A 27,019-nucleotide genomic window follows, 5' to 3' on the forward strand; every position below is an offset into this window, starting at 1 on the left:
TCCGACCAAGTTTAGAAAGTCCTCATTTGAAATTTTCATCTACAGTTGTTTAGAGAATATTTATGTTTTGTTTTTGTTTTTTGTTTTTTTTGTTTTGTTTTGTTTTCTTCTCTCCTTTTAAAATCCAGCTCATGGTTTTTGGAATCTTTCTGTGCCTGGATGCATTTCTGTATGTGTTCACCCTGCTTCCTTTAAGAGTTTTCCTGGCACTATTCAGGCTCTTCACTCTGCCTTGCTATGGCTTAAGGTAAGTTTAAGATTGTGAGCTATTTTAAATGTTTAAATTATTTTTGCTACTTATAAAAGTGGTATTTTACTACTTGTAGTTGTTAAAGTAAATAATCACTTGGATAGATTTTGCAGAATAGGGATAATTCATACAGTTTTCATTTATACTTGGGCCCTTAATGCATTAACTAATTCTGTTTGTCTTATTAATGAATATTATATAATGTATTTATATAATATTTGTACTTTTTTCGTGCACGCTTTTTTTCCAAATGGTTTTGAACTAGACGTTTGCTTCGGCTCGTGCAGTAATAATAATGCAGACGGCTACGTAGGAGAGTGGGAAGGCCTGGGGGCTGAGAGCCAAGGACCTTGTGGCCACTGTTGCCACCTTGCCCAGTACCTTTGGGTTCTTGAAGTCCCTTGACCTCCTGGGCATCATTTGTAGGGTGAGAACTGGGTTCTGGGCTGGCAGTTACCAGGATCTCCTCAGGAGCTCTTACTTCAGGGGTTCCTCATCCTCTCGTTTAAGGATCACTGTCTTAGTGGCTGTGGAGCCTTAGTTACTGACTCCTGTTGATTCTCCCTCCAATTTGTGAGAGGGGGGAACTCTCGGAGAGCATTGTCCTAGTGGGAAAGCGCAGCCCAGCCCAACGTTGATTAATTGGTGAGATGTGGGGAACTAACTTCTCTGTTCTCTAAGCCTGTTTCCACATCACGGTAGAAAGGGGATGTTGAGAGCCCAGCATCTTTTACCACAAAGATTGGGAGGCATACAGAGAATACCCAGCACGATGCCTGGTTCATAGTAGATCAGAACAAATACTAGTTTCCTTCCTTTCTTCTTTACCAAAACTAGGAACAGTCAGATGAAAACGTTAAGCTTACATGGATCTTAATGCTTTATTGAGGTTAGAAGTTTGGGTTTTACAGGTTTCTCTTTTTGTACAGATACACCAACATGTCTCCACTCTATGGAGTCATTCTCTATGACATCATTTTACGGTTCTTAGTAGAGTTGCCCAAGTGACGTTTCTCACATGGATCCCTTTTCTAAACACATTTCATTCTGAAAAAGTTTTAAGACACTGAAATGGACAATAATAATAAACTTCATTTAACTATAAATTAGGTAGTGATTCCATGATATATAAAAATATGATTAATAAAATTATCAGCAACTTAACCATGGAAGCTGAGGTACAAAATTAATGGTCGATATACAGAATTACGTGTTGATTTTTTTTTTTTTTTAATGTCTAAAGTCATGGAAGATTCTCTTTTAAAGTAGTAAATGGGCATATACTTCATACTTAGTAAGCACTGAATAACACATGTAGTCCGTTTAGAAATGAACCTTAGTCAGTTTCAATAAGGAAGAAGTCATTCCAGTACAAATGGGAAGAATTTATTGGTCATGATGACCATGTTGTGGAAAGAGTAAAAATTCTTTGCCACATTACGTGGAGTAAAACAATGATAAAAATTAAGATCGCATCACTGTTATATGTGATGCTTGACATTCTGTAACCCTACCTACCAGAACGAGAGAATTGTGTTACAAATGGAAGATTCTTTTTAGAAATTTGATCATCAGCTTTCAGAATTCAGGTTCATTCTTTACACCTTTGGGAGAACTTTTAATGCTTCGTTCTTGTTAGCAAACCTTTTTGAAGACATTTATAGCATGGTATTTTAACATCAGCAAAGCCTAATCTCATATAGCTTTTTTCCTTTTATCACTATTGGGGGCTCAGTAAAATTATGGTTATTTTAGTTTTCAGAAGACCAGAAAAAAGTATCTAATGAAACATTACTGAATATAAGTCTTCATATGGACTGCATAGCCGGGATGGACACATAGAAATTCAGATAGAGCCAGGTGAAGCTACCTGACATAAAATAACTAATGCCGTGTAGAGATGTTCACGTCTACACTGTGAGCTGAATTAGCCTTTTAGTTTTTCTCTGATCAGCAATGTGAGGGAAGTTCGTGTTCCAGCCATCTTTAAGTGAATGGCTTTCAAAGACATAGTGTGTTCCGTGTGGCCGTTGGCATGTGATGAGATAAAACAGTAGAGGGAAATACAACTTAAAAACTCTCTTCCTTCTAGAGTGGGTCCTTCCTCGGGTATGTTAGCACACAGTGGAGGCTCACAGAATGAGTGGCAATGGAGATTGGTCAGTGTTTTCCCGAAGGCCTTTTTTAGGTTCTGTTTGAAGACCCATCTTGTTATTGTGCGGGCATCTAGAACTGTGTCATTTCTAGTGTTTCTTGTCACTTGGGGGAAGCAGGACACCAAAATAGCATGAGAGTAGTCTTTCAGTGTGTGTTCTGAAAACTAAAAGAGGTGTTGCAGAGAGCCGGCACATTTTCGTTCCTCTCCTCCCGTTGGCTTTGTTGTGAGTGGCTGATGGTCCCTGGAGCCGACCTTTACGAGATATTTGAAGATTTTTCTTAGCACATAAAGTAGAGATGATTGCTTTTGTATATTACTTTAACATACTTTCAGTGTAAATTAATTTGAGTAACATTTCAAAATCAAATAAAAAGTGTTCTGTTTTCAAGGTTTTAGAGCTAAAATGACACTAGAGGGCAGCGCGTTACCCTACATGCAGGACTCCGTTAAGTTTCCCAGTGCAAACCCTTGCCATTTCTGCAATGTGGACCAACTAAAAAATTACATTTTATGCTCTCTCTAATAAATATTATATACATGTATACATATATATGTATCTAATGTGAAATGCAGTTAAAATTGTGTAATAGAACTTCAGCAACTTTCAGTGTTCTGTGTGAATGTAGGCCAGATTACACAGAATATGAAAATACTGCCTTACTTTGTCTTAGTACCTTAAGTATGCCATATCCAAATTGAGTAGTTTGTACTTCCATTAGCGTGCATTCCAATTTATATTTTCTTGGAACAATTTAGAAAACAGTGTCTTTTGGGGCATTATTTTTAAAAGCACCAAAGTTGAAGTGTTTAAAACTTGAACTAGGATAAGAAAAGTATATTAACAAAGCTATTGTTAATATTATGCCTAAGACCTCTTTAATTTTTGAAGAATAGAAAAACACATTTGTTTTTACAGAATTACGATTTAGAAATAGCCAAATTCTGCCTTCTCATACCTTTTCTTCCAACATTCTCTACTTCCATTAAAGGTTGATTTGTCTTCACCAGTAGCTGTGTTATGTTCCAACTTTTTCAGCAAGCAAAAAGTGCTCTTTCCTTCAGTCTGACTTTATTTTTCAAAGGGATAAAAGGAAATTCAAAAGACCAATAAAGAATTCGATTGTGGGGTTTTTTTTCTGTTCCCTTATTCTTATATTCCTATATGTCAGTCTCTTTTCTCTAAGAAAGTTGCTGTCTTCCTAGTCTCTTAGTTCTGTTGAATTCTTCCCCCACAAAGCGGAGAGAAGGATATTTGTCAGGGTAATCAGGATGCTGACATGAACACAGTGACTTTGTGGTCTCCAGTACTGTTTCCAGATCACGTCAGTAGTTGTGTAACGTTGTTGCCTTCTTTCCATATTGGAGATCAGTGTGTTTGCCTCCTCCGCTTGCAGAGCTTATCTCCGGCAGCGTTTGTGAGATGCTTTTGAAAGCTGACAGCCTCCCGGATTTTCTGCTTTAGAAATTTATTCTTTGAACCGAGTCCTAAATATTCTGTAAACCTCCCATGGTTTTTGGTTTGGGTTTGCTTTTTGCCTCTACTGACATCTCAGTACACGAGGACTCTGCCCTTCACTCCGGCTGAGGGCCAAGGCCATTCTCCACGCCCTCAAGAAAACCCAGCCTTCATTGCGATGGCCCCACTGGCTGGCATTTTGCCAGCGTTTGACCCTGTTTAAACATTGTTCATTTTGAGAAGTTGGCAGGGTAATTATCTTGACGTGGTGGGTGTGTTTGTGTTGCCTACAAAGGAGGCACTGCTTCCATAAAAAGTATAGTGATCTCAGGAATACTTACTTGACAACTTTTTGCTAATGAATTAACAGTCTTGAAAATTTTTTGCCCCCAAATGTTTTGTTGGAGACTAAAATAAAAGAAAGACATCTAGATTATTTTTAAAAATTTTTTTAATGTTTATTTATTTTTGAGCGAGAGAGAAAGAGCACGAGCTGGGGAGGGGCAGAGAGAGAGGGAGACACAGAATCCCAAGCAGGCTCCAGGCTCTGAGCTGTCAGCACAGAGCCCGACACGGGGCTCAAACTCCTGAATCGTGCATGAGATCGTGACCTGAGCCAGAGGCAGACGGTTAACCGACTGAGCCACCCAGGTGCCCCAGACATCCAGATTATTTAAAAGCAGATTCCTAGGTTTCTTCCCTTTTGATTGATTATGTGAACTATCTGTGTTTCTTGGAAGAATGGAAGTATTTCATTTTTTAGAAAAGTGGACTGCTCTATATTGTGCGAAAGAGGTATCAGACGTCATTTTTCCAAATTTACTTCTAGAGTAAATATAGAATAACCAATTGTGGAAGTGTTTTTAATTTACCTGACATTTTTGTGAATGCTCTTTCCTTCTCAAACTTGTGACTTCATTTTGTGTTTTAGAATTCTCCATAACACTTGAGCTAAAGTTGAGGGAGATGATAGAGAAAAACCATGCTCTCTGGTGCCAAGAACTGATTGGTATTTTTGAAAACTTTGCTGAACCATTTTAGACGGCAGTAAGTATAGGGTAGGCTTAGGTGATAAATGCCAGAGTGTTTTTCTTGTATTATCAGAGCTAATAAAATATGTGCAAGCAAATTTCCCGGCCTCACCTCGGTTTTAGACAGAACTCTTACTTGAGGTTTCATGGACCTTTTTGTTTTTAAGAGGCAATAGTGTCTTTTTCCTCGGAGAGTTTATCCCCTAGGAAGGCATTCGTCTCTCAGAAGAATTACGAATATCAAATGCTTGAGGGTTTCTTCAGCTGTTGGGTTTCCTCTATAAGCCTTACCTCCTTCAAGATAATTCACCCCAAATTCACTGCACACACACACACACACACACACACACACACGACTTTTCTCTTCTTAGGCCTGAGCCTCAATTTTGCCCTGAATGGTTAATCTACCCCCTACAGCACATGGAGGGAGAGCTCTTGGTAGCTCTGTCTGGGGAAACAAGTATGTTTGTGATTTCCTCTTATCAGGGTTGAGCTGCGTGGCTGATGTGTCGAGAGCAGTGTACTTGTTTAATTAGAGAGTCCTCTTAAATCGGGTTTGTTGTCCCGTCTCCTCACCATGGCACTCTGAGTAGTGTAGCGACATGACAACCTTCTCTCTCTCTTTCTCTCTCGTAAATCAGACCCAAGGGAGGAGCACTTTCACTTCCTTTATAGAATGGAATGTGGTGTCACAGGGACTCCTTGTGGTGAGTAAACCCTGATTTTTCCTTCTCTACTCTTGGCCAAATTGACATCAGTGCAAACGAATATTAATTATAACGGAAACGACAAAAACGGCATAGGCAGACGTAAACGTTTGAAGATGGCCACCTGAAGAAAACATGGTTCCCTGTCCTTTGTTGGTCCTAAAGCTCTGTCCACGTTTTTGCAGGCTTTGACCATGATCTCAGCCAACATAGAAAAATCACCAGTAAAATGGTCTTTAATTACACTTGTTCAGACTTGACAGCAATACTTTCTCCTTGATGCCACAGCAGAGTCAGCTGAGCTGCTTAGCCACTGCCATCCAAACAGTTTTTATTTTGCGTTATTCCAGATAGTGAGCATAGCTTTATTAAACGAGTTGGGTTTTCTCCTAGGGGAGTTTGAAAGTATTTTGAAACCCAAGGAAAGACTTATAATCATTCAATTTCAGCATGTAGTCATTATTTTCCTACTGTATGTCAACAGAACTTAAGATCCAAAATACTGTTTCCTAATTAAGGAAAATATCTTTTTTAAATACAAGAAAATTTTTTAATATTTATTTATTTTTGAGAGAGAGACACGGAACGCGAGCAGAGGAGGGGCAGAGAGAGAGAGAGAGGGAAACACAGAATCCGAAGCAGGCTCCAGGCTCTGAGCTGTCAGCACAGAGCCCGAAGTGAGGCTTGAACCCACGAACTGCGAGATCATGACCTGAACCAAAGTCGGAGGCTTAACCAGCTGAGCCACCCAGGCGCCCCAAGGAAAATATCTTAATCGCAATACTGTGTTTGAATTTACTTCTAAATTATAAAGGGACTTCTTTTTTAAAAATGGGAACCATATAACATTTTACATTTTTTAAAAATTTTGCATTCTTTTAGTTATACTACAAACAGTTAAAGCGTTCAGAGAGAAAGAAAGAAAGATTCAGTCTATGTATTTTATAATGAAATATCTCGTGCTGATAGCTCGACACCTTTCTACACCAATTTGAAAATCAACCAGGCAGGGATTATCCCATTTTTCTCACTCATTTGTGTTACCTTTTCTTTTTTCTTGATCTTTCTGTATGCTACCAGTTTTTACTTTAGTCTCAGCACGTTCCCTTCTGCCATGGAGCGGAAGGAAGAAGCCTGCCTAGAGCATCTTTGTCCACTACCTTGTTGGGTTCCCATGAATCTCTGAGCCCTTTGAAACAACGGCAGTGCTTCCATAGACAATTGCGCACGTCCAGGGGAAGCGTCTGAATGAGTAAAAGGTGAAATTTAGAAATGAGAAAATGTGGTTTCTGTATGAGTGGCTTGACATGAAAATTTTAAAAATATTTTAAGTTCTGTTGAGTATCTTGTTTAATGTTACCCGTCTTGCAGTAACTCACAACCAAGCCTAGACTTTAGTGGGTTTTTCACTTTGTCCAGCAGCTTCCTCCGCTTATTTATGTGTCCGTGTAGGATTTTTAGCATTTGCCAAATGAATTGCCAGTAACTACCACTTCACAGACATTTATAAGGGAGAACATGAACCTGAAAGTATTGTTTGAAAGCCCATTCCAAGTTGATTGGCAAGGCTATGGATAAGCTGCTTTTGGAGTTGGAAATGCTTATCAGAGAGTCGTCTAAAAATATCTTGATGGAGAAGGAAACCTATATTGGGACTGGTTCAAGTTCTTTTAATACTGTGAACTTATTTTGAGGTTAGGTCTTTGCTTACTCAGAGATGCTGTGATAGATAAAGATACCTTTTAAGATGCCACCTTAGAAATAATTTTAATTTTTGCAACTTTCCTTTTTTACTAACAGGGATATTTATCTGAAAATAAGAGTCTGTTTTTTAGGAGGTCTGTTACTTTTATTCTTTATTTAAATGATACTCCTTCATTTTGAAAATCAAAGTTCTCTCTGGAGCAACCACTTATGATATTAGCAGTGGATGTTTTCACCAGAGCAGAGAGCACACAGAAAGCAGTGGGTCCGGGAAAATATGGTCCTGTTTTTTTTCTCTTTTTAGAAATAACAAAAATGATGGCTATATTTGCTGTTTAGCACAAAATTTTTCCAAATGAGATGTCAGTACAGTGATAAGTAATATGGAATTAAATAATTATGCTGAAAGAGAAAGGGTACCATTTTGTTGATTTATAAGTTCTTTTAAAGAAAAGTCTGGAATGGTAATAGAGACTACCATGGTAGTAAAGAACACGCCTTCTGGAGCCAGACTGCCAAGGTTCAAATCCCTGCTCCTCCATTGCTTGACTAGTAGTAACTGTCCAGCTGTGGGCACATTCTCGACTGTACTTTGCCTCATTTGTAAGACTGAGATGGTGATAGTACGTTGCCCATAGGATTATTGTGAACACGGGAATGAGTATATTCCAAGTGCCTAGAACAGTGCCTGGCGCATAGTAACGGAACTGTCATATAAGGTGTTTCTACAACTTTTCTGTCGTTTTTACAACCTGGTTTAATCCTAGGCAAGATAAAGCTAAATTAAAGTTGTTTATGCTTAATTGTGAGTTATTATCATCTTTGTTCAAAATGTGTCATATTGTGTTATTTTGGGATATATTTTTCCCATGTTTGGTAGCTCTGATTCCCGACAATGACTTGTAATTAGTGATAGTATTCCTTCATAGATATAGCAACACATTGGTCCTTTGTTGTAAATGTTTATGAAGACACATAATTGTGTGTGTGTGTGTGTGTGTGTGTGTGTGTGTGTGTAAAAGCCCTTTGTCTCTTAAAATTACTTTGGCTGAGATCACTTAACTAAGTAGATGTCAATCTATTACCGAAAGCTCTAAGTATAGTTTTCTTCGTTTAATTAGTAATCAAAATCACCTTGGTAATTAATGCAAATTAATTAATACTGCCCTACTTTTGGTATCTATCATTTTCTTTAATTCATAAAACATGACCTGTAGTTTCTAAATACAGAGACCCACGGCTCTTGGCGATTTGTGATAGCGTATGCAGAGCTGCACGTGCGCTTCTGGGGAAGCGTTGGGAAGTGAACTCCGTACCATTGCCGGTTTGTCCCCTGGCTGTCGCAGGGGAGGCAGTCACACATAGGCCACCTGTTCAAACTCTCCTCTTCTCATTGCTTGAATTAAAAATATGTTTAGTTCCACCTCTCAACAAATGTAATGCCTCTTCTGTTTTTAATCTTGTGGAAGTAGGGGCAGGGAATTGCCTTGATAATCGAATAGGCCTTGACAGAGACCTGTGTTCTGGGCTGGGTGCTTGGGAGATGGGCCGCGGTGAGAAACAGCCAGACTCCACGTGGGAGAGAGGAACGGCACTGGAGAAAAGAGTCAGGGGGAGAGGGAAATAATGATAGATCTTCATCAGCTTTGTCCTTGAAGCAATTTTGCCCCAAACTTCAGCTGCTAAGAATAATTTCCCTTGGCGTGTCAGTTGGTAGCGCTGGTCTCAAGACCTACGGTCTGACACAGACACATTCTGACCTGTCTCCCCAGTTAGACTCCCTGCTTCAGTTCGGTGTCTTCCCATCTACTTGGAAACCTTTGTAGACCTAGTTCTCATAGAATTTGCCTCTTTTCAGGACTTTTGCAGTATCCTGTGTTCTATGAACAGATCGAATTCATATCTGGCTGAAAACACGTGTGGTGTGCATTATAGGAAATAAGAATGAGGTCCTGTATCAACTGCTCGTGGAGCTGATACCGCAAACCTCGTTTGTAAAATGATGTTTCGCTGTTTGTGTAAAACAGCGTTTCGGGTAACAGTTGGGAAGGCTTGCAGATTCCTTGCTGATCTCTGCAAGACTGTGAAAGAAAAGAGCCCCTGATCCGAGTGGGGACAGTGGTTGGGAAAGAGCCTCAGAATAGGTCAGCAGACAACACCGAATATACGGAGACCTTAGAAGGTCGAGGGCCAGCTGGAAAAGGAGCCGACCCCTTAGGCTGGTGCTAGAATGTTGTCACTGGGGCGGAAATGAAGAGATTCTGTAACTCCTGAAGAAAGTACTCAGGGCTTTTGTTGATGACACTGGGCAGAACAGCTGTGCGAACGGGAGGGGGAGCATTTCCTGTCGTGAGGAATTTGCCTGCAGACACAGAGCCGCTTCCGTTCCTGTCACGGGAATTTCATAGCCACTGAAAGAAATCTTAAATTTCCTCTTTTCTGTGTGTGTGTGTGTGTGTGTGTGTGTGCGTGTGCATGTGCGTGTGTGTGCATGTGTGTGTGTTTTCCCTTGTGATTTAGTGAGATGATTCCATGCACAATTTAGGTTTAGCTCTTTATGCTGTGATCTCAGAAGTGTAGGGGAGGAAACTTTTTCTTTTTTCCTTTCTAGACTCTTTGGCTGATCCAATAATTAACCTGCCATAAAACAGACTAACAGGAGAAAAATTTGATTTCATATGTACAGGAGCTTATAAAAATATTTGAGACTCAAAGAAGTGACCAAGCAGGAAGCTTTTATGCCTTTAAGACAAAGAAAGTAAATTTGTGAAGAATTAACAAGATCCAGGTGTTCGGGCTTGGGGTAGCAAGTTAATGAAGAAGTGACAAGGGTTGCTTATACAGCCTTCTCAGCACTGGATTTCTTATGTCTGGTGATCAGGATGCCTTCTACGTCACTCCGGGTGCAGGGAGGGTGCCATTCATGGGGGAATTTATCTCCTGTTTTCAAGGGGACAGAAGAGGTCAGAGTGTCCTTGTATCAGCTGTTTCCTCAGTCACTTTAATTCAAAATAATATGCCACATTGGCATACTTGGGGGTGGATTGCCTTGAACCCCATCTGAAGTAAACAATGATTCCGCCCATATTAATTAGTAAAACAATTTGCAACTTGGGTCAAGCGAGTAAGAAAAAGATACGAGCGGAGAATTCACAGAAATGTAAATAACTTAAATATATAAAGAAATGCACTTTTCCATTGGGAAAAATCAATGGCCACTACGCTAGATGCCATTTTTCAGCAGTGGGATTGGCAGAGATCCGGAAGTTGATCTATATCTGGATTGATGCGCTTGGGCTACAGGCTTCCTCATAAGCCACTAGTGGATATGAAAATTGGTACAGCCATCAGAGAGGGCAGTTCTGCTGCTTCTGTCCAGGCAACATGCCCTTCAAGTCCAATTTTAGGAATTTATCCTGCAGATATACGTTAATATATGAGACGTGACATGTACATGGTGTCACGGTTTGTGGTTGCAGAAGACTGGACATTTGCCAGTGGTGTCCGGTAAATTACGGCACATCCACACAGTGGACCAGGACGCCATCATGGAAGTATGAACTCCTTGTGAAGAGACAAGGAGAAACCTTCTATGCTATAAATAAAAAGTGCCGAGGGCTACCGTCTTACCGCAGGGGCTGAGCCAGCGGGCCGCAGGGCTTTGAGGTGAAAGTCTTGTGTCGAAATCATGGAAATCCATTGCTTCAAAGTCCTTTATCAGCAGATGCCCGCCCTCTGCGTTTGCTTGTTAAGAGGGCCCACTTCTAATAGTAATTCTGGTTTCACATCTTTATATTTTGTACTCGACAGAAAAGTTCACACTGCTGAATAGTCAGTAGAATTCGTTAGTTCTTAAAATATCAACGTAATTCTCATTTTTATTTTTGTATGCCAGTGCATGTTCGGTAAAGATCATTTCGAGAACACATAAAATAAAACTCCTGTTTTTATTACTTCTTCTGCATTTCAGGGACAGACGTTTGCTTCAGCCTGCTCAGGTGTGTGACATCCTGAAGGGTGTCATTTTGGTAATCTGCTATTTCATGATGCACTACGTTGACTACTCCATGATGTATCACCTGATAAGGGGGCAGTCAGTCATCAAGCTGTACATCATCTACAATATGCTCGAGGTGAGTTAGGGCACTCGCACGGTCGGTCTAGCTTCCCAGACCGTGACACGCTTGGCTGATGCACAGACTTGGGGCCTTCTGATATGGAATACTTGCCCGCCGACTCTAGTATTAGGACTGTTGTTGGCCTTGATGTTTGTAGAGTCACTTAGAGACCTTGTTAAAAATACAGATTCTGATTAAGTGGTTCTGGTCTGAGGCTGGAGAATCTCATCCTGGCGAGATGGTGCCCACTGCTGGTCCTGGGTCCCCAGGGCGTGTATTGTCCTCAGGTGGGAGAGAAGGGTGCCTGCTGCCTGGAGTTTAGTCAGAACCCCCGGGAGAATATAGGTTGTCAGTTGTTAGGGAAATTTGTTTGCAAATTCATTGGAAACCCACGTATACTTTTCACTGGACCTTTAAAAATTATGGAAAAATGATAGGATTATATGTGTTTGCTATAATAGATGTATATTTTAAAGTGCTTTGGAAGTTTTTCATAGAGCAAGCAAACAGAAGTCTCCCAATTCCTCCAAGTACTTAATATTTTTAATACAATATATTTCACTTTAAAGCAGTCAACATATGAAAATCTGCTTTCGTACAAAAATAAGCAGCTACACAAAGCAAAAAAAAAAAAAAAGGCTTTGCTTTAATAAATTCTTAAAATAGTAAGTAAGCTACCCTAGGTGATACAGTAAAACTTTTGAGGTTCAAATGCATTTTCCTATACTACTTTTCAGGGACACAAGTAAAGTCTCCTTACCTTTTAAATGAGCCAAGAAAGGACTTTCCCTACTGAGTGGGGCAGTGGAGTGGTGTGGGGACTGCCGGCCTGTCTGCTCTGAGACTGCATTGCTGTGGTGGAGGAGGGTTCTCCGTATCGTCACGGAAGCCATGGAACTCTGGCCGGCCCTGGTTACTCCTCAGTTCGTTGACCAACATGACTTAAAACCACACCCAGCTTCCTGATTCTAGGCTCGTTGCCTGTGCTCTTGTTTCGGCCCCACCAAGCAGGATGCAGATGGTGGGAGTGGGTTTTTGAGGCAGAGTAGCCGCCCCACTCTCCCCTCCCTCTCATCTACAGAAAAGCCCGGGCTCACCTCCTTCCTTCTGCCGCGTGAGTGGCTCTTCCTGCCAGTAGCCTACTAGTTCCCTTCCCTGCCTTCCCTCATAGGGGATTGTAGGTGCCGAGGGCTTCTACCTACCCCCAAACGTAATGCGCCCTCTAGTATACGAAGCCCTCTACGGGGTGGCCTCAGTACTATTATTCGCGAATAGGCCTTAAGGAAAAGGGTCCGTAAATTGCTGATCGGAACGGCTGAAACACATACTCGCTTTGCAGACTACGGTTGACGATGTGGCTTCAGCACAGTGGACAGGAGTCCAGACTCTCATCTAGAGATAAACCGTCTCTGACCGAACCCTGCTTCTTCACTTACTGCCTTGCTGTCCTGAACTTGGCTGCAGGTTGCCGAGTGTCTGTAACTCTTACTGTCTCACCAGTGAACCGCGGGTGCTAGCGGAATTAGGAACGTTCAGTGAGGCAGTACGTAGGGCTTAGCACGGTGCCACACGTGCGTTGAGACTCCCCGAACGGTGGGTAGCTCTTATGTCTTCCTTTAGCAAATATTTAATCAACAATTTCTGCATGCCAGGCACTGCCTTTAGACTCTAAAAATCCAGAGGTGAGCAAAGCCTGTTCTCATGGAGCTTATATTCTGCAGGTGGAAAAAAGACCATAAACAAGAAGATATTAGGAAATGATAAATACCATGGTGAAAAAGAACAGAGTGATGGGTTAGAGACTGTGGGAGCCCAAGGCTGATGATCTGGGTGTGGATGCACATGATAGCTGAAGCCTGAATGACCTATGCCCTCCTTTTTTTGTTTCTTTTGTTTTTAATTTCAGCGTGCTTCCGGTTATTTATCATACTATATTCATGGAGATCAGTCCCTGAAAATGTTTTTAGGAAGTAAATCTGCATATTATAAACTATGTAATTAATCCAAAACAAATTACAGCTACCATTGTTTACAAATATTATATTTGTCAAATTATATATTTGGCCTAAAGGATTTAAGTTCAGACCCTGAATCCGAATTTAGAGAATTAAAACTGGAGGACCCATGATTTTCATGTGCCTCTCCCTTTTATCTTTGCCCCCATGTAAGACACTCCTTGTTATAAATATAGATAATGAGTCTAAGTGTACAAGAATTTGAGCACTCACTGTATGTGAGAGAATAAAGAAACACCCCTGCATAAGTAAACAAAGATCTCTGTTCTTTTATAGCTTGCCTTCCAGCGGTATTTAAAAATCCCAACTCAGTTGGGATTGAGTTGCATCTGAGTTGTGGTAACATACTTCGGTGGAATATTAAGAAACACGTTGCAGGGAAAAAAAAAAAAAAGGAAAGGAAACACCTTGCCAGTAATTTTTCTCCTCAGGTAGCAGATCGTCTGTTTTCATCATTTGGACAAGATATATTAGATGCTCTCTACTGGACAGCAACAGAGCCTAAAGAAAGAAAAAGAGCCCATATCGGAGTGATTCCTCACTTTTTCATGGCCGTTCTCTATGTCTGTATCCTTTAAACTTACCGGGAATTTCAAGTCAGTGCATATTGTACATCATTTTATTTGGTTAGCTGCTTCTCAGATTTAAAGGGGGAGGAGTGTGTATCCTGAAGATTAGTGTGAAATGTCTGCTTTCTTTTGGTAAATTGGCTGTAGTAGTGATTATAAATTAAAGAGACTTGTGTATGCTTGCTCCCTATAACTGGGAAGAAGCAGCTCTCGTCTCAGTGTAACTGATTATATGGAAGAACTTGAGAATGAAGGGTTTATATTTATACATACTTTATGTGATCTGTATAACTTTCATACCCACACTGGAATTGTGTGGAAGTTATCTTTAAGCCTGTGAATTCTTTGTTAAATCCTAGGGCTTAAAATGTATACGGCTCATCTAGAGGTAGAATTTGAAATTGGTTGAGAGGAATTTTGGAGGTTTTATCTCCTCTGTTCCCCACACCCCATCTTAAAGCTTTTCTTTTGAGGAGCAAAGGCTTTACTAGATAAACTTTGTGTGCGCGTGCGTGTTTACCCATACGTACATTTGTACACACTCGTGAGTAGCTGCACTTCAGTTCCACGTGGGGTCAGGGCTCCTTCACGGGAGTTGTACTGTCTCTGAAAGAGTGAGACTTGAAAGGATTGGATTAACACTTGGAAAATGTAGGGACTAAGTGGGAAGATTTCTGTAAGCATAAAAGTTTGTTCCAAGTATAGGAAGTCAAACAGCTACTCTTTTCATGTAAACGAACTAGTCCAAGTGTCATACAGATATCATGCCTGCAACTTGTGGATGTTTTCAAAAATGACATGTAAAGAAACTTCATTATTAGACATTTCTTATTATCTTACAGTCCCCATCCCCTGCAGAACTACAGAGGTGAGTTGCTTCCAGACTTTTACTTTGTGTGCTTTTCTGTTTAGAAGGCAAATTAGCTAAGTCTCTTTTCTCAGTATTTATCATAATTTATTCCATATATTTAACAAACTGTTTTCAAGGCCTGTTTGCCAGGCCTTGTGCCAAATACCAGAAATCCAGAAAGAACCAGACAACCATCTTCCAGGACTCAACGGTCCAAGTGAATGGATGCGCAGAGGCTCATTTCTGCTTTCGTTTCACATGGGTCCCGTATGTCTTACCTGTCAAATTCGTATCACCTATAGCTAATAAGAAAACAAAGCATGAACGCAAGACTGGATTTAGAAAGCATAACCATGCCCCCCTCCCACATTGTTCACTTTCAAAACTGTATAGTTGTATCTATTGATACGATATGAACACGGGCTTTTTCCTTGATGTCACTCCCCACTAGTTTTGCATGCAATTCTCATCATGGTTCAAGCAACCACTCTCAACGTGGCTTTTAACTCACACAACAAGTCACTGCTCACCATCATGATGTCTAATAATGTAAGTATGAGGTTTCATTTTACGTTTTTGAGGTCATACGGCACTTTAGTGGTAATATTCTGGGTGGGACAAAGTTATTTTTTTTCACGTTATCTACTCTCCAGGAAGTTTTATATGTAGCATGTCCATTTTTTCATCTATTATCATGATAAAAGTCATGTTTTTGTTTACTATTGCAGTTTGTTGAAATTAAAGGAAGTGTTTTCAAGAAGTTTGAAAAGAACAATCTTTTTCAAATGTCTAATAGCGGTACGTACTCTTGGCTTCTACAGGCAGCTGTGTGCAGTATTGTTTCGCAATTCATTCTGAAACTGGGGTGTCACATTGCCTCCAGGTTACGGTTTCCTATACTTAAGCTCTGCTTTCTCTTACTCCCTCAACATCTGCACCGAGTTTTCTATTCTCTAGGTTATTGTAATCTCAAGATATTTCACATGATAAAGGGTAAAGAATGGCATAGCACCTTACCATACTTTCAGAGTTTCCTCTTCATCCAGAAATTTCTTTGTAACAGATGATATTCCCTTTTATAGATGTGGAAACTAACACAGAAAGTAATTTGACTTCCCCAAGGTCACCCACACGGACGCTAAGAGCAGAGTTACGACGTAGCCCTCAGATTGTCTCTCTGTTCTCAGCTTTTTCAGTTATGCCTTACTGCCTCCTTACTACCTTGAGAAGCCTGAAGGCACAACATCTATCCCTGGAATTATCTTTCATAGTTATGAAAATCAAAGGAGCATAGTGGCTTGGATATGAAAGTATAGCCCAGGGAACCCTGGAGGGGTATTCCTGAGACCCTGGAAGAGAGTTCACAAGTCGAGACTGTCTCGTCAAAATATGAACATATGATTTATCTCTCACCACGTTGACATTTTCACTGTGGTAAAAAATGGAGTTGAAAAAGCCCTAAGGAGATGCCACTGCACACACCCCAGAGTGGCTGCTCCTGTGGTGTGACAGTGCCAAATGTCGGCAGGACATGGAGTGATGGGCATTCTCAGGATTTGGTAGTGTGAGTAGAAGACGTTACAATTGCTCTGCAAAAACTTCTGGCAGTTTCTGACACGTTGAAGTATTTGCCTGTCGTGCAACTCAGCAGTGAGGACACATTTTCACAAAAGACTTGTACCAGAAATATGGCGGCTTTATTCATAGCAGCCAGAGACTGGAAACAACCCAAATGTCCATCAGCAAGAAAGCAGATAAACAAACGGTAGTTGAGCCATTCTGTGAAACCTTCCTCAGGTATTAAAAAGAAAAAAAACCACTGATCTGTTCAACCATATACAAAACTGGAATTTCCATACTAGAATTAAGTCAGTGAAAGATGTAAATGCCTTACCAATGTAGCATCATCCTATATATAAAATAGTGTATTTATTTTGCAGACATTTGTACATAATAATACTTTGATCATGTTCCAACTAAAAGAAAATTATACATGCACTATATTACTATTATTTATATGCAGTGCAGTATTTATGTTAATTTTTTTCAGATATTAAGGAACGATTCACGAATTATGTGCTTTTGCTAATTGTGTGTCTAAGAAACATGGAGCAGTTTTCTTGGAATCCAGGTATGTAACTCAACAAATATAGTGCCTTCGAATTTTACTCTTGAACCAAAAATCATTCTTTTACGTGAAATAAGATGAATATTGCAGAGAGCTTCAAAAACATCAGCCGTTCAACTCCTCGGGTATTGAAAATACCTGGTTCAATAGGAGGGATTGAGTATGTTCTCTGAGGTGTGCCAGGATGCCGCGTCATGGGAAGCAGTCTTCGGCCGGCATTCCCTGTGAATCTCAGGGCGTCTCTAGGGCGGTGGACTCGGTGGTGAGCAGACCCTGCTGGGCGGACCCTGCTGGGCACTGCAGCCTCTTTGTTTATTTATTTAACGTGCTGGCGTTATCTAAACATAGCTCTTTTCCATTTACAGGGTTCACCAGAAAAACTTTTGTTCTTTATTAACATTTGTCTCTTACTCGTTCACTGCCTATTAATCGGCATTTTGAGTAAGGATAAATTGAAGAAATATAATGTAAGGCAGTAAATTTGGTTACTTACACACCTTAAATCAGGGTTAACAGGAAGTTGTGAACATTCTATGAATTTTGGGGGTACCTGCGTATCTCGGTCGGTTGAGCATCCGACTCTTGATTTCGGCTCAGGTCGTGATCCCAGGGTTGTGGATGGAGCCTCATGTCAGGCTCTGCACTGGGTGTGGAGCCTGCCTAAAATTCTCACTCTCAGCGGGGAGTGGATAGAAGCCAGAGACAAAGGAGTGGTGGGCGATTGCTGATGGGGAGAACAGACTTTCGATACTAGAGACTGGGTAGCTGGGTGACGCCATTTTCACCCCATCTGCACATGCGCATACACACCTACAAGTGCCACGACATCCACCTCAGTAGGCTAAGCAGCGCCATCTACAGCGCCGTTACACTAAGCCCCACCCAACTGAGCCACCCTTGCTCTTCAGGAACACCATTAGTCTCTCCACCTGCTTAGTTTATGAACTGTAAAGTGCTTCAGAGTTTGACTTCTAGGGGAAAATGTTGTAATTTCAGTCGTATTGCAGTCTGTTCACTAGTATTCAATTTACTTTTTTTCTTTTTTGTTGCTTCTTGAATACAGAGAGAAAAAATTTATTTTCAAGTTTTTAAAATATTTTTCTTTAATTTTTTCTATATTTTTTATTATTTATAAATTTTTCAAATTCTATTTTACTTCCATCATTTCATTTTATTCTGTTTTACTGTATGCATTTTTCAAATTTTCAAACGTTTTCCTTTTTTCTTTCTTTTTTTTTTTTTTTTTTGTTACCTTTTTTCTTTAATCTATCAAGCTCTTTTCAACAACCAGACCAAAACACACCTAGGATCTAGCATCATTTATTTGATTTTTTGTGTGTGTTGTTTTTAATTTTTTTATTTTAATTTTTTTTACCTTCTTAATTCCTTTTCTTTCTCCAAAATGACAAAATTAAGGAATTCACCCTGAAAGAAATAGCAGGAAGAAACGACCACCAGGGACTTAATCAACACAGATATAAGCAAGATGTCTGAACCAGAATTTAGAATCACGATAATAAGAATACTAGCTGGGGTTGAAAATAGATAAGAATCCCTTTCTGAGGAGATAAAAGAAGTAAAACCTAGTCAGGATGAAATAAAAAATGTTGTAATGAGCGGCAATCTTGAATGGATTCCGTGGTGGCAAGGATGGATGAAGCAGAGCAGAGACTCAGCAATATAGAGGACAAATTTATGGACAAAAATGAAGCAGAAAAAAAGAGGGAGACTAAGGCAAAAGAGCACAATTTAATAATTAGAGAAATCAGTGATTCATTAAAAAGGAACAACATCAGAATCATAGGGGTCCCAGAAGAGGAAGAGAGAGCAATAGGGGCAGAACGGTTATGTGAGCAAATCATAGCGGAAAACTTTCCTAACCTGGGGAAAGACACAGACATCAAAACTCAGGAAGCACAGAGGACTCCCATTAGATTGAACAAAAACTGACCATCAATAAGGCATACCATAGTCAAATTCACAGAATACTCAGGCAGGGAGAGAATCATGAAAGCAGCAAGGGAAAAAAAGTCCTTATCATGCAAGGGAAGACAGATCAGGTTTGCAGCAGACCTATCCACAGAAACTTGGCAGACCAGAAAGGAGTGGCGGAATATATTCAATGTGCTGAATCAGAAAAATCAGCCAAGAATTCTTTATCCAGCAAGGCTGTCTTTCAAAATAGAAGGAGAGATAAAAAGTTTCCCAGACAAACAAAAATTAAAGGAGTTTGTGACCACTGAACCGCCCTACTAGAAATTTTAAGGGGGACTCTCTGAGAGGAGAAGAGACGAAAAAGAGAAAGAAAGAAAAAAGACCAAAAGCAACAAAGACTAGAAAGGACCAATGAACTCTACCAGAAACTCCGTTCTACAGGCAACATTATGGCAGTAAATTCATATCTTTCAGTACTCACTCTAAACGTCAGTAGACTAAATGCTCCAATCAAAAGACATAGGGTAACAGAATGGATAAGAAAACAAGATCCATCAATATGCTGTTTACAAGAGACCCACTTTAGACCTAAATACACCTTCAGATTGAAAATAAGGGGATGGAGAGCCATCATGCTAATGGTCAACAAAAGAAAGCTGGAGTAGCCATAGTTATATGAGACAATCCAGGCTTTAAAATAAAGACTGTATCAAGAGATGAAGGGCATTATATCATCACTAAGAGGTCTATCCACCAAGAAGACCTAACAATTGTAAGCATTTATGCTTACAATGTGAGAGCACCCAAATATATAAATCAAGTAATCACAAACATAAAGAAACTCATCGATAGTAATACCATAATAGTAGGGGACTTCAACACCCCACTCACAGTAATGGACAGATCATCTGAAAAGAAAATCAACAAGGAATCAATGGCTTTGAATGACACACTGGACCAGATGGACTTAACAAGATATATTGAGAACATTTCATCCTAAAGCAGCAGAATTCACATTCTTCTCCAGTGCACTTGGAACATTCTCCAGAATAGGTCGCATTCTGGGGCACAAATCAGCCTTCAACAAGTACAAAAAGATCAAGATCATACCGTGCATAGTTTTAGACCACAATGCTATGAAACTCAAAATCAACTGCAAGAAAAAATTTGGCAAGATAACAAATATTTGTAGACTAAAAACCATCCTACTGAAGAATGAATGGGCTAACCAAGAAGTGAAGAGGAAATTGAAAAGTACATGGACGCCAATGAAAATGATAACACCACAGCCCAAAACCTCGGAGACACAGCATAAGAGGTCATAAGAGGGAAGTATATGCAATCTAGGCCTTCCTAAAGAAGGAAGAAAGATCTCAGATACACAACCTTACCTTACACCTTAAAGAACTGGAAAAGGAACAGCAATTAAAACCTGAAACCAGCAGAAGACAGGAAATAATAAAGATTAGAGCAGAAATCAGTGCTATCGAAACCAAACAAACAGTAGAACAGATCAAGGAAACCAGAATCTGGTTCTTGGAAAGAGTTAACAAAATTGATAAACCCCTAGCCAGTTCGATCAAAAAGAGAAAGGAAAGGACCCAAATAAATAAAATCAAGAATGAAAGAGGAGGGATCACAACCAACAAAGCAGAAATACAAACAATAATAGAATATTATGAACAATTATATGCCAATAAAATGGGCAATCTGGAAGAAATGGACAAATTCGTAGAAACATATACACTATCAAAACTGAAACAGGAAGAAATAGAAAATTTGAACAGACCCACAACCAGTAAAGAAATCAAATCAGTAATCAAAAATCTCCCAAAAGACAAGAGTCCAGGGCCACATGGTTTTCCAGGGGAATTCTACCAAACATTTTAGCAAGAGTTAGCACCTATTCTCTTGAAACTGTTCCAAAAAATAGAAATGGAAGGAAAACATCCCAACTCTTACTATGAAGCCAGCATTACCTTGATTTCAAAACCAGACAGAGACCACACTAAAAAGGAGAACTACAGACCAATTTCCGGGATGAACATGGATGCAAAAATCCTCAACAAGATATTAGCCAGCCGGATCCAACAATGCATTAAAAAATTATTCACCATGAGCAAGTGGGATTTATACCTGGGATGCAGGGCTGGTTCAATATCCACAAAACAATTAACATGATTCATCACATCAATAAAAGAAAGGACAAGAACCACATGATACTCTCAATAGATGCAGAGAAAGCATTTGACAAAACACAGCATCCTTTCTTGATAAATACCCTCAAGAAAGTAGGGATAGAAGAATCATACCTCGAGATCATAAAAGCCATATATGAACGACCTAATGCTAAAATCATCCTCAATGGGGAAAAACTGTGAGCTTTCCCACTAAGGTCAGGAACAAGACAGGGATGTCCACTCTTGCCACTGTTATTCAACATCGTATTGGAAGTCTTAGCCTCTGCGATCAGACAACACAAAGAAATAAAAGGCATTCAAATCGGCCAGGAGGAGGTCAAACTTTCACTCTTCGCAGATGACATGATACTCTATATGGAAAACCCAAAAGATTCCACCAAAAACCTGCTAGAACTGATCCATGAATTCAGCAAAGTTGCAGGATATAAAATCAATGCACAGAAGTCAGTTGCATTCCTATATACCAATAATGAAGCAACAGAAAGAGAAATCAAGGAATTGATCCCATTTACAATTGCACCAAAAACTATAAAATACCTAGGAATAAATCTAACCAAAGAGGTGAAAAATCTTCTGAAATTATAGAAAGCTTATGAAAGAAATAAGTCACACATTCACACATGCACACACACACACAAAGGAAAAATATTCCATGCTCCTGGATAGAAAGAACAAATATTGTTAAAATGTCAATACCACCCAAAGCAATCTACATATTCAATGCAATCCCTATCAAAATAACACCAGCATTCTTCACAGAACTAGAACAAACAATCCTAAAATTTGTATGGAACCAGAAAAGACCCCAAATAGCCAAAGCAAGCTTGGAAAAGAAAACCAGAGCAGGAGGCATCACAACCCAGACTTCAAGCTGTACTACAAAGTTGTAATCATCAAGACAGTATGGTACTGGCACAAGAACAGACACTCAGATCAATGGAACAGAATAGAGAACCAGAAATGGACCCACAAACATATGGCCAACTAATCTTTGACAAAGCAGGAGAGAATATCCAATGGAATAAAGACAGTGTCTTCAGCAAGTGGTTCTGGGAAAACTGGACAGCGACATACAGAAGAATGAACCTGGACCACTTTCTTACACCATACCCAAAAATAAACTCAAAATGGATGAAAGACCTCAATGTAAGACAGGAAGCCATCAAGATCCTTGAGGAGACAGCAGGCAAAAACCTCTTTGATCTTGGCCGCAGCAATTTCTTCCTCAACACATCTCCAGAGGCAAGGGAAACAAAAGCAAAAATGAACTACTGGGACCTCCTCAAAATAAAAAGCTTCTGCACAGCGAAGGAAATAATCAGGAAAAATAAAAGGCAACCGATGAAGTGGGAGAAGATATTTGCAAACGACATATCAGATAAAGGGCTAGTATCCAAACTCTTTAAAGAACTTATAAAACTCAACATCCAAAAAACAAATAATCCAGTGAAGAAATGGGTAAAAGACATGAATAGACACTTCTCCAAAGAAGACATCCAGATGGCCAACCGACACATGAAAAAATGCTCCACATCACTCATCATCAGGGAAAAACAAATCAAAACCACAGTGAGATACCACCTCACACCTGTCAGAATGGCTAACATTTAAAACTCAGGCAACAACAGATGTTGGCGAGGATGTGGAGAAAGAGGATCTCTTTTCCCTTGTTGGTGGGAATGCAAACTGTTGCAGCCACTCTGGAAAACTGTGTGGAGGTCCCTCAAAAAATGAAAAATAGAACTACCCTACGACCCAGCAATTGCACTACTAGGTAATTCATCCAAGGGGTACAGGTGTGCTGTTTCGAAGGGACACATGCACCCCCATGTTTATAGCAGCACTATCAACAATAGCCAAAGTATGGAAAGAGCTCAAATGTCCATCGATGGATGAATGGATAAAGAAGATGTGGTATACATATACAGTGAAGTATTAGCAATCAAAAAGAATGAAATCTTGCCATTTGCAACTACGTGGGTGGAACTGGAGGGTATCATGCTAAGTGAAGTTAGAGAAAGACAAATATATGACTTCACTCATACGAGGACTTTAGGATACAAAACAGATGAACATAAGGGAAGGGAAGCAAAAATAATATAAAAAACGGGGACAAAACATAAGAGACTCTTAAATATGGAGAACAAATAGAGCATTACTAGAGGCGTTGTGGGAGAGGCGATGGGCTAAATGGGTAACGGGCATTAAGGAATCTATTCCTGAAATCGTTGTTGCACTATATGCTAACTATCCTGGATGTAAATTTAAAAAAATAAATTTAAAAAATTCTCCCTCACTCTCTCCCTCTGCTCCTTTCCCCCCAGTAACATGCACCCTCTGTCTCTCTAAAATAAAATAAGATTCTATGGATTTTCATCATCCATTCATAAAGCAGACATTTACATAAGGCTGGGCACTGTGGCCCGCATAGACAGTACTGAGATATGTGTAGGACTCTCAGGCTAATAGTGAAAATAGGTAGTTAAACACAGTCTGGTAATGCTGAAGTGAGCTTGGTGGGGAAAGGATCATGTGCTCAGGTGTCTCAAGTAATTAAGAGTTTTTTGTTTTTTTTATTTCTGACATTTTTATACAACCTTGTTCTTAAGGAACAAGCTTATTTTTTGCATTTTATTCATTACCTTCAATGCGATACACTTTCCAGGCTTTTAATAACTTCTTGTTAATTTATTTTGATTCATTGCTAGTCTAGTCTTTGGGTACCTGTGAGAAACCAGAAACAGATGTTAAGTGAGATATATGATCTTGGAAATACATTTCCAGAAGTAATTTTCTTGTGGAAAGCATAAGATGAAATATATCTTACAGTGGCTTGCGTTCCTGTCTGAATAGATCCAAAGTCTGCCTGAGTTGTGGCAGCAAAGCCGTGCTCCACACACTGGGATTTTCTCTGTGTAGCTGCGTTCTTGGTTTACAGCTACAGCAGCTAATATGGTGTCTGCATGAGGCTGGGTAGAGGGCATGTGTGGCTGGTCTCAGCAGAGCCCACATGGGATCAGAAGTCTTGAGGCAAGCTGTTGTGCCAAAGGACAGTAGTCCTAAGCCTGCTGACAGCTGGAGGTTTGAAGTCCTATTCTCATTTGTCCTGGCACTTTCAGCAAATTGCTTGGGTCTTCTTTATTACTGCTACGGCGGTGTGATGAAAGGAGCACTTAATGTTGGTGAGTCATCATTCCTTCACTCTCTCTTTAGTTTCTTTTTTTTAATTTCTTTTCTTAAAAAATGCCATTTACGGAAGCTTCCTGTAAGCCTGCAAGATCATGAATAACATAAGAGTAATGCTAGCTGTTTTGTGTGCCAGGCACTTTGCGCTGTCCGTCTTTATTCTCATAGTGGTGAAATACAGATGCTTTTTATTTTGTGGATTAGGAAACTGAAACTTAGGTCATGAAGAAACTTGCCAAAAGTCATGTAGCTAGTTAGTGGCAGAATTTGACGTGGAAAAAAGTTTCCTGATTCCCAAAACCTCAACGCAATGCCAGACCCACTAAAACCGTCAGCTCGGATGGCCTGAGCTGTATTCTCTCCACCCTGCCCTCCAGTGCCCAGATCCCAAACGGCCTAGGACCTTGTTGACATTTCTAACCTTTTTCTTGCTCTGTCACACTCTCACATCCTTCTTCAGGGTCTTAGGAGGTTATTTGTTTGCATTTTTTTTTATCAGGTGCTTGGTACTGAATTGACATCTTAACAAATAATGGTAAAGGTGCGCAAACTTGACAGACTGCATCTGTGGGATACTGAAATAAATGATCAAAATCTTTGCATCTTAGGGAGCAAAGAGAGGAAGATCGTTCCATTGACTCCAGCACATGTCCCAACTAGCTATTTACTAGCATACTAAGCAGCTATAGAATTAAAGGGTTTTATAACAAGCCTGCTCAATTAGTCGTCCTTCCAGTGTGTTAGCTGTGTGAAGGAATTCAGGGGCTCCACTCACCTCTGTGACCTGCCCGTCAAGGGCTTGGCACAGAGAAAATACAAAATAGGTTATCTATTGAGTGTATTATCCTTTAACTTGATAAAATAGAGGTTTTTTGATAATTAATTGAATGCAGTTTTGCCTCGGTTGTCATTTATTGGCAGCATTATAGTTGAGCCATGTGGAGATTGCAGATTTCTGTAGCTGCCTGTGTGATACTATTATGGTACATGATACCCCTTTCCTATGAAGACATTCAACTGTCTCTTTTTCCCTGCACTTTCTAGATCACCTCTGGGTGTTGTTTCCAGATGTCTGTATGGTGATTGCATCAGAAACTGCTGTGGATATTGTAAAACATGCTTTTATCACCAAGTTCAATGACATTACTGCAGATGTATGTATTTTAATAAGCAATTCAGTGTTTAATGTTGACTGCTGCTGCTTAATATTATGAAGTTGTAAAATGACGAGTCCAGGTTTACTGCGTTTATAAAGATAAGAGTACTACTACTTTAAATTTAGAATTACAATTTTCAATTTCTAAAAATTATAGTACAGAAAGTATACTATTTCAATGTTGAACAGTCCTGTTCCATACTTTTGGGTGGGACTATAGTTCGGCCAATAGTTCAGGTCAGAGTAGAGTGTCACTGACTCAGAATCATTATAAACTGTTAATAGCATCATAATTTGTTTACTTAAACTTATACAAATCCCATTGTTTCTATTTAAGCATTAGACTATCAAAACTGTTCCCTCTGGCTAGGTTTTTTTTTAAGTATTTTATATTTAAAAATAGATTTTTTTTCTGTGATTATGGATTTCTGAAAAGTTCTAGAAAACAAGAGCCTTATACTTTTTGGTGAAAGCATTCGAGAGATTTGTTTTGTGTTTCAGCCAGCTGTTCTGTGGAGTTTCCAGAAATAGACATGTGCTGTAGGCTCAGGGTACAAAACCATGGGAGTTCCTAGCATCTTCCCCATTCCTGCCTCAGGCCCAAAATAAACATTAATTTCATCAGTTTCCTACATTTTATTTGGTTTATACTTTGTCTTGTTATAGTACTGTCTCAGAAGGTACTATTTCAGAAATCTAATGTGGTTGCAACTGCTACTGTGTGATGATTTGATATATATTTAAATAAGATTTTGTATTCTTTTGTAAAGCAGTGATCGAGTCATTTCACTGTTTACTCTCTTGGCTTCCTCAGTACAGAATGGAATCATCTTCTCAGCATCTGAGGTCAAAATTAATAAACTTGATTCAGTGCAGTTTTTAGTGAAATGACAGTTTACAGTCCCTTCATAACTTCTATGTTCTCTCAGTTTTATATCTTGCAGAGCATCCATTTTTTGAAGAAGGCATCATTATCGTTATATATAGACAGTCTATGTATGTGTGTATATATATATATATATAGACAGTCAATAATTTTTTAAACTTTTCATTTAAAATGTCAAATTTTATATATATGTATTATACTACTTAAAATAGCCCCTCTTCCCCCAATTCTAAACTCTCAGTGTCATAATCATTGACTATTGCTCTTTGAAGGGAAATCTTTGAAAGGCTCGTAAACATAACAGATGGGGGAATTAGGACTATTTTACCCTTACTCTAGGAAGATAGAGAAACACTACCCAGATGTCTGCTTGGTGATCAGTACCTTTTTCCCGGTTAATTATTAAACATTTTCATCTACAAAGTCTGAATCTGTGCACATTGTATATTTGCACTATATTACTTAATATATCACTTTTATTTGTCTTTAGGTCTACAGTGAATATAGAGCCAGCCTTGCTTTTGACCTTGTTAGCAGCCGACAGAAAAATGTGAGCATTATAACAGAGACATAGTCTGAAATTAACAGTGGTTTAATTTAGCATGGAATATTGGTTAAGGGAAAGGTCCATAAATTTCAACTTCCTCTTAATCTCTGTTCTCTACACTG

General features: G+C 39.5%; 1 protein-coding gene across 1 annotated transcript in view; it reads left to right on the forward strand.

The window, feature by feature from the left end:
- TAPT1 (transmembrane anterior posterior transformation 1) overlaps positions 1-27,019 on the forward strand; it is a 66,091-nt gene that overhangs the window by 26,263 nt on the left and 12,809 nt on the right. Inside the window, exons 3-10 of the mRNA XM_042936840.1 lie at positions 129-247; positions 11,277-11,439; positions 13,871-14,006; positions 15,310-15,407; positions 15,587-15,656; positions 16,909-16,989; positions 25,353-25,462; positions 26,841-26,900. Coding sequence (XP_042792774.1) covers positions 129-247; positions 11,277-11,439; positions 13,871-14,006; positions 15,310-15,407; positions 15,587-15,656; positions 16,909-16,989; positions 25,353-25,462; positions 26,841-26,900 — 837 coding nt within the window. The remainder of the gene's footprint in view (positions 1-128; positions 248-11,276; positions 11,440-13,870; positions 14,007-15,309; positions 15,408-15,586; positions 15,657-16,908; positions 16,990-25,352; positions 25,463-26,840; positions 26,901-27,019) is intronic.

Source organism: Panthera leo, chromosome B1 (genome assembly GCF_018350215.1).
Source record: "Panthera leo isolate Ple1 chromosome B1, P.leo_Ple1_pat1.1, whole genome shotgun sequence".
Classification (NCBI taxonomy): Eukaryota; Metazoa; Chordata; class Mammalia; order Carnivora; family Felidae; genus Panthera; species Panthera leo.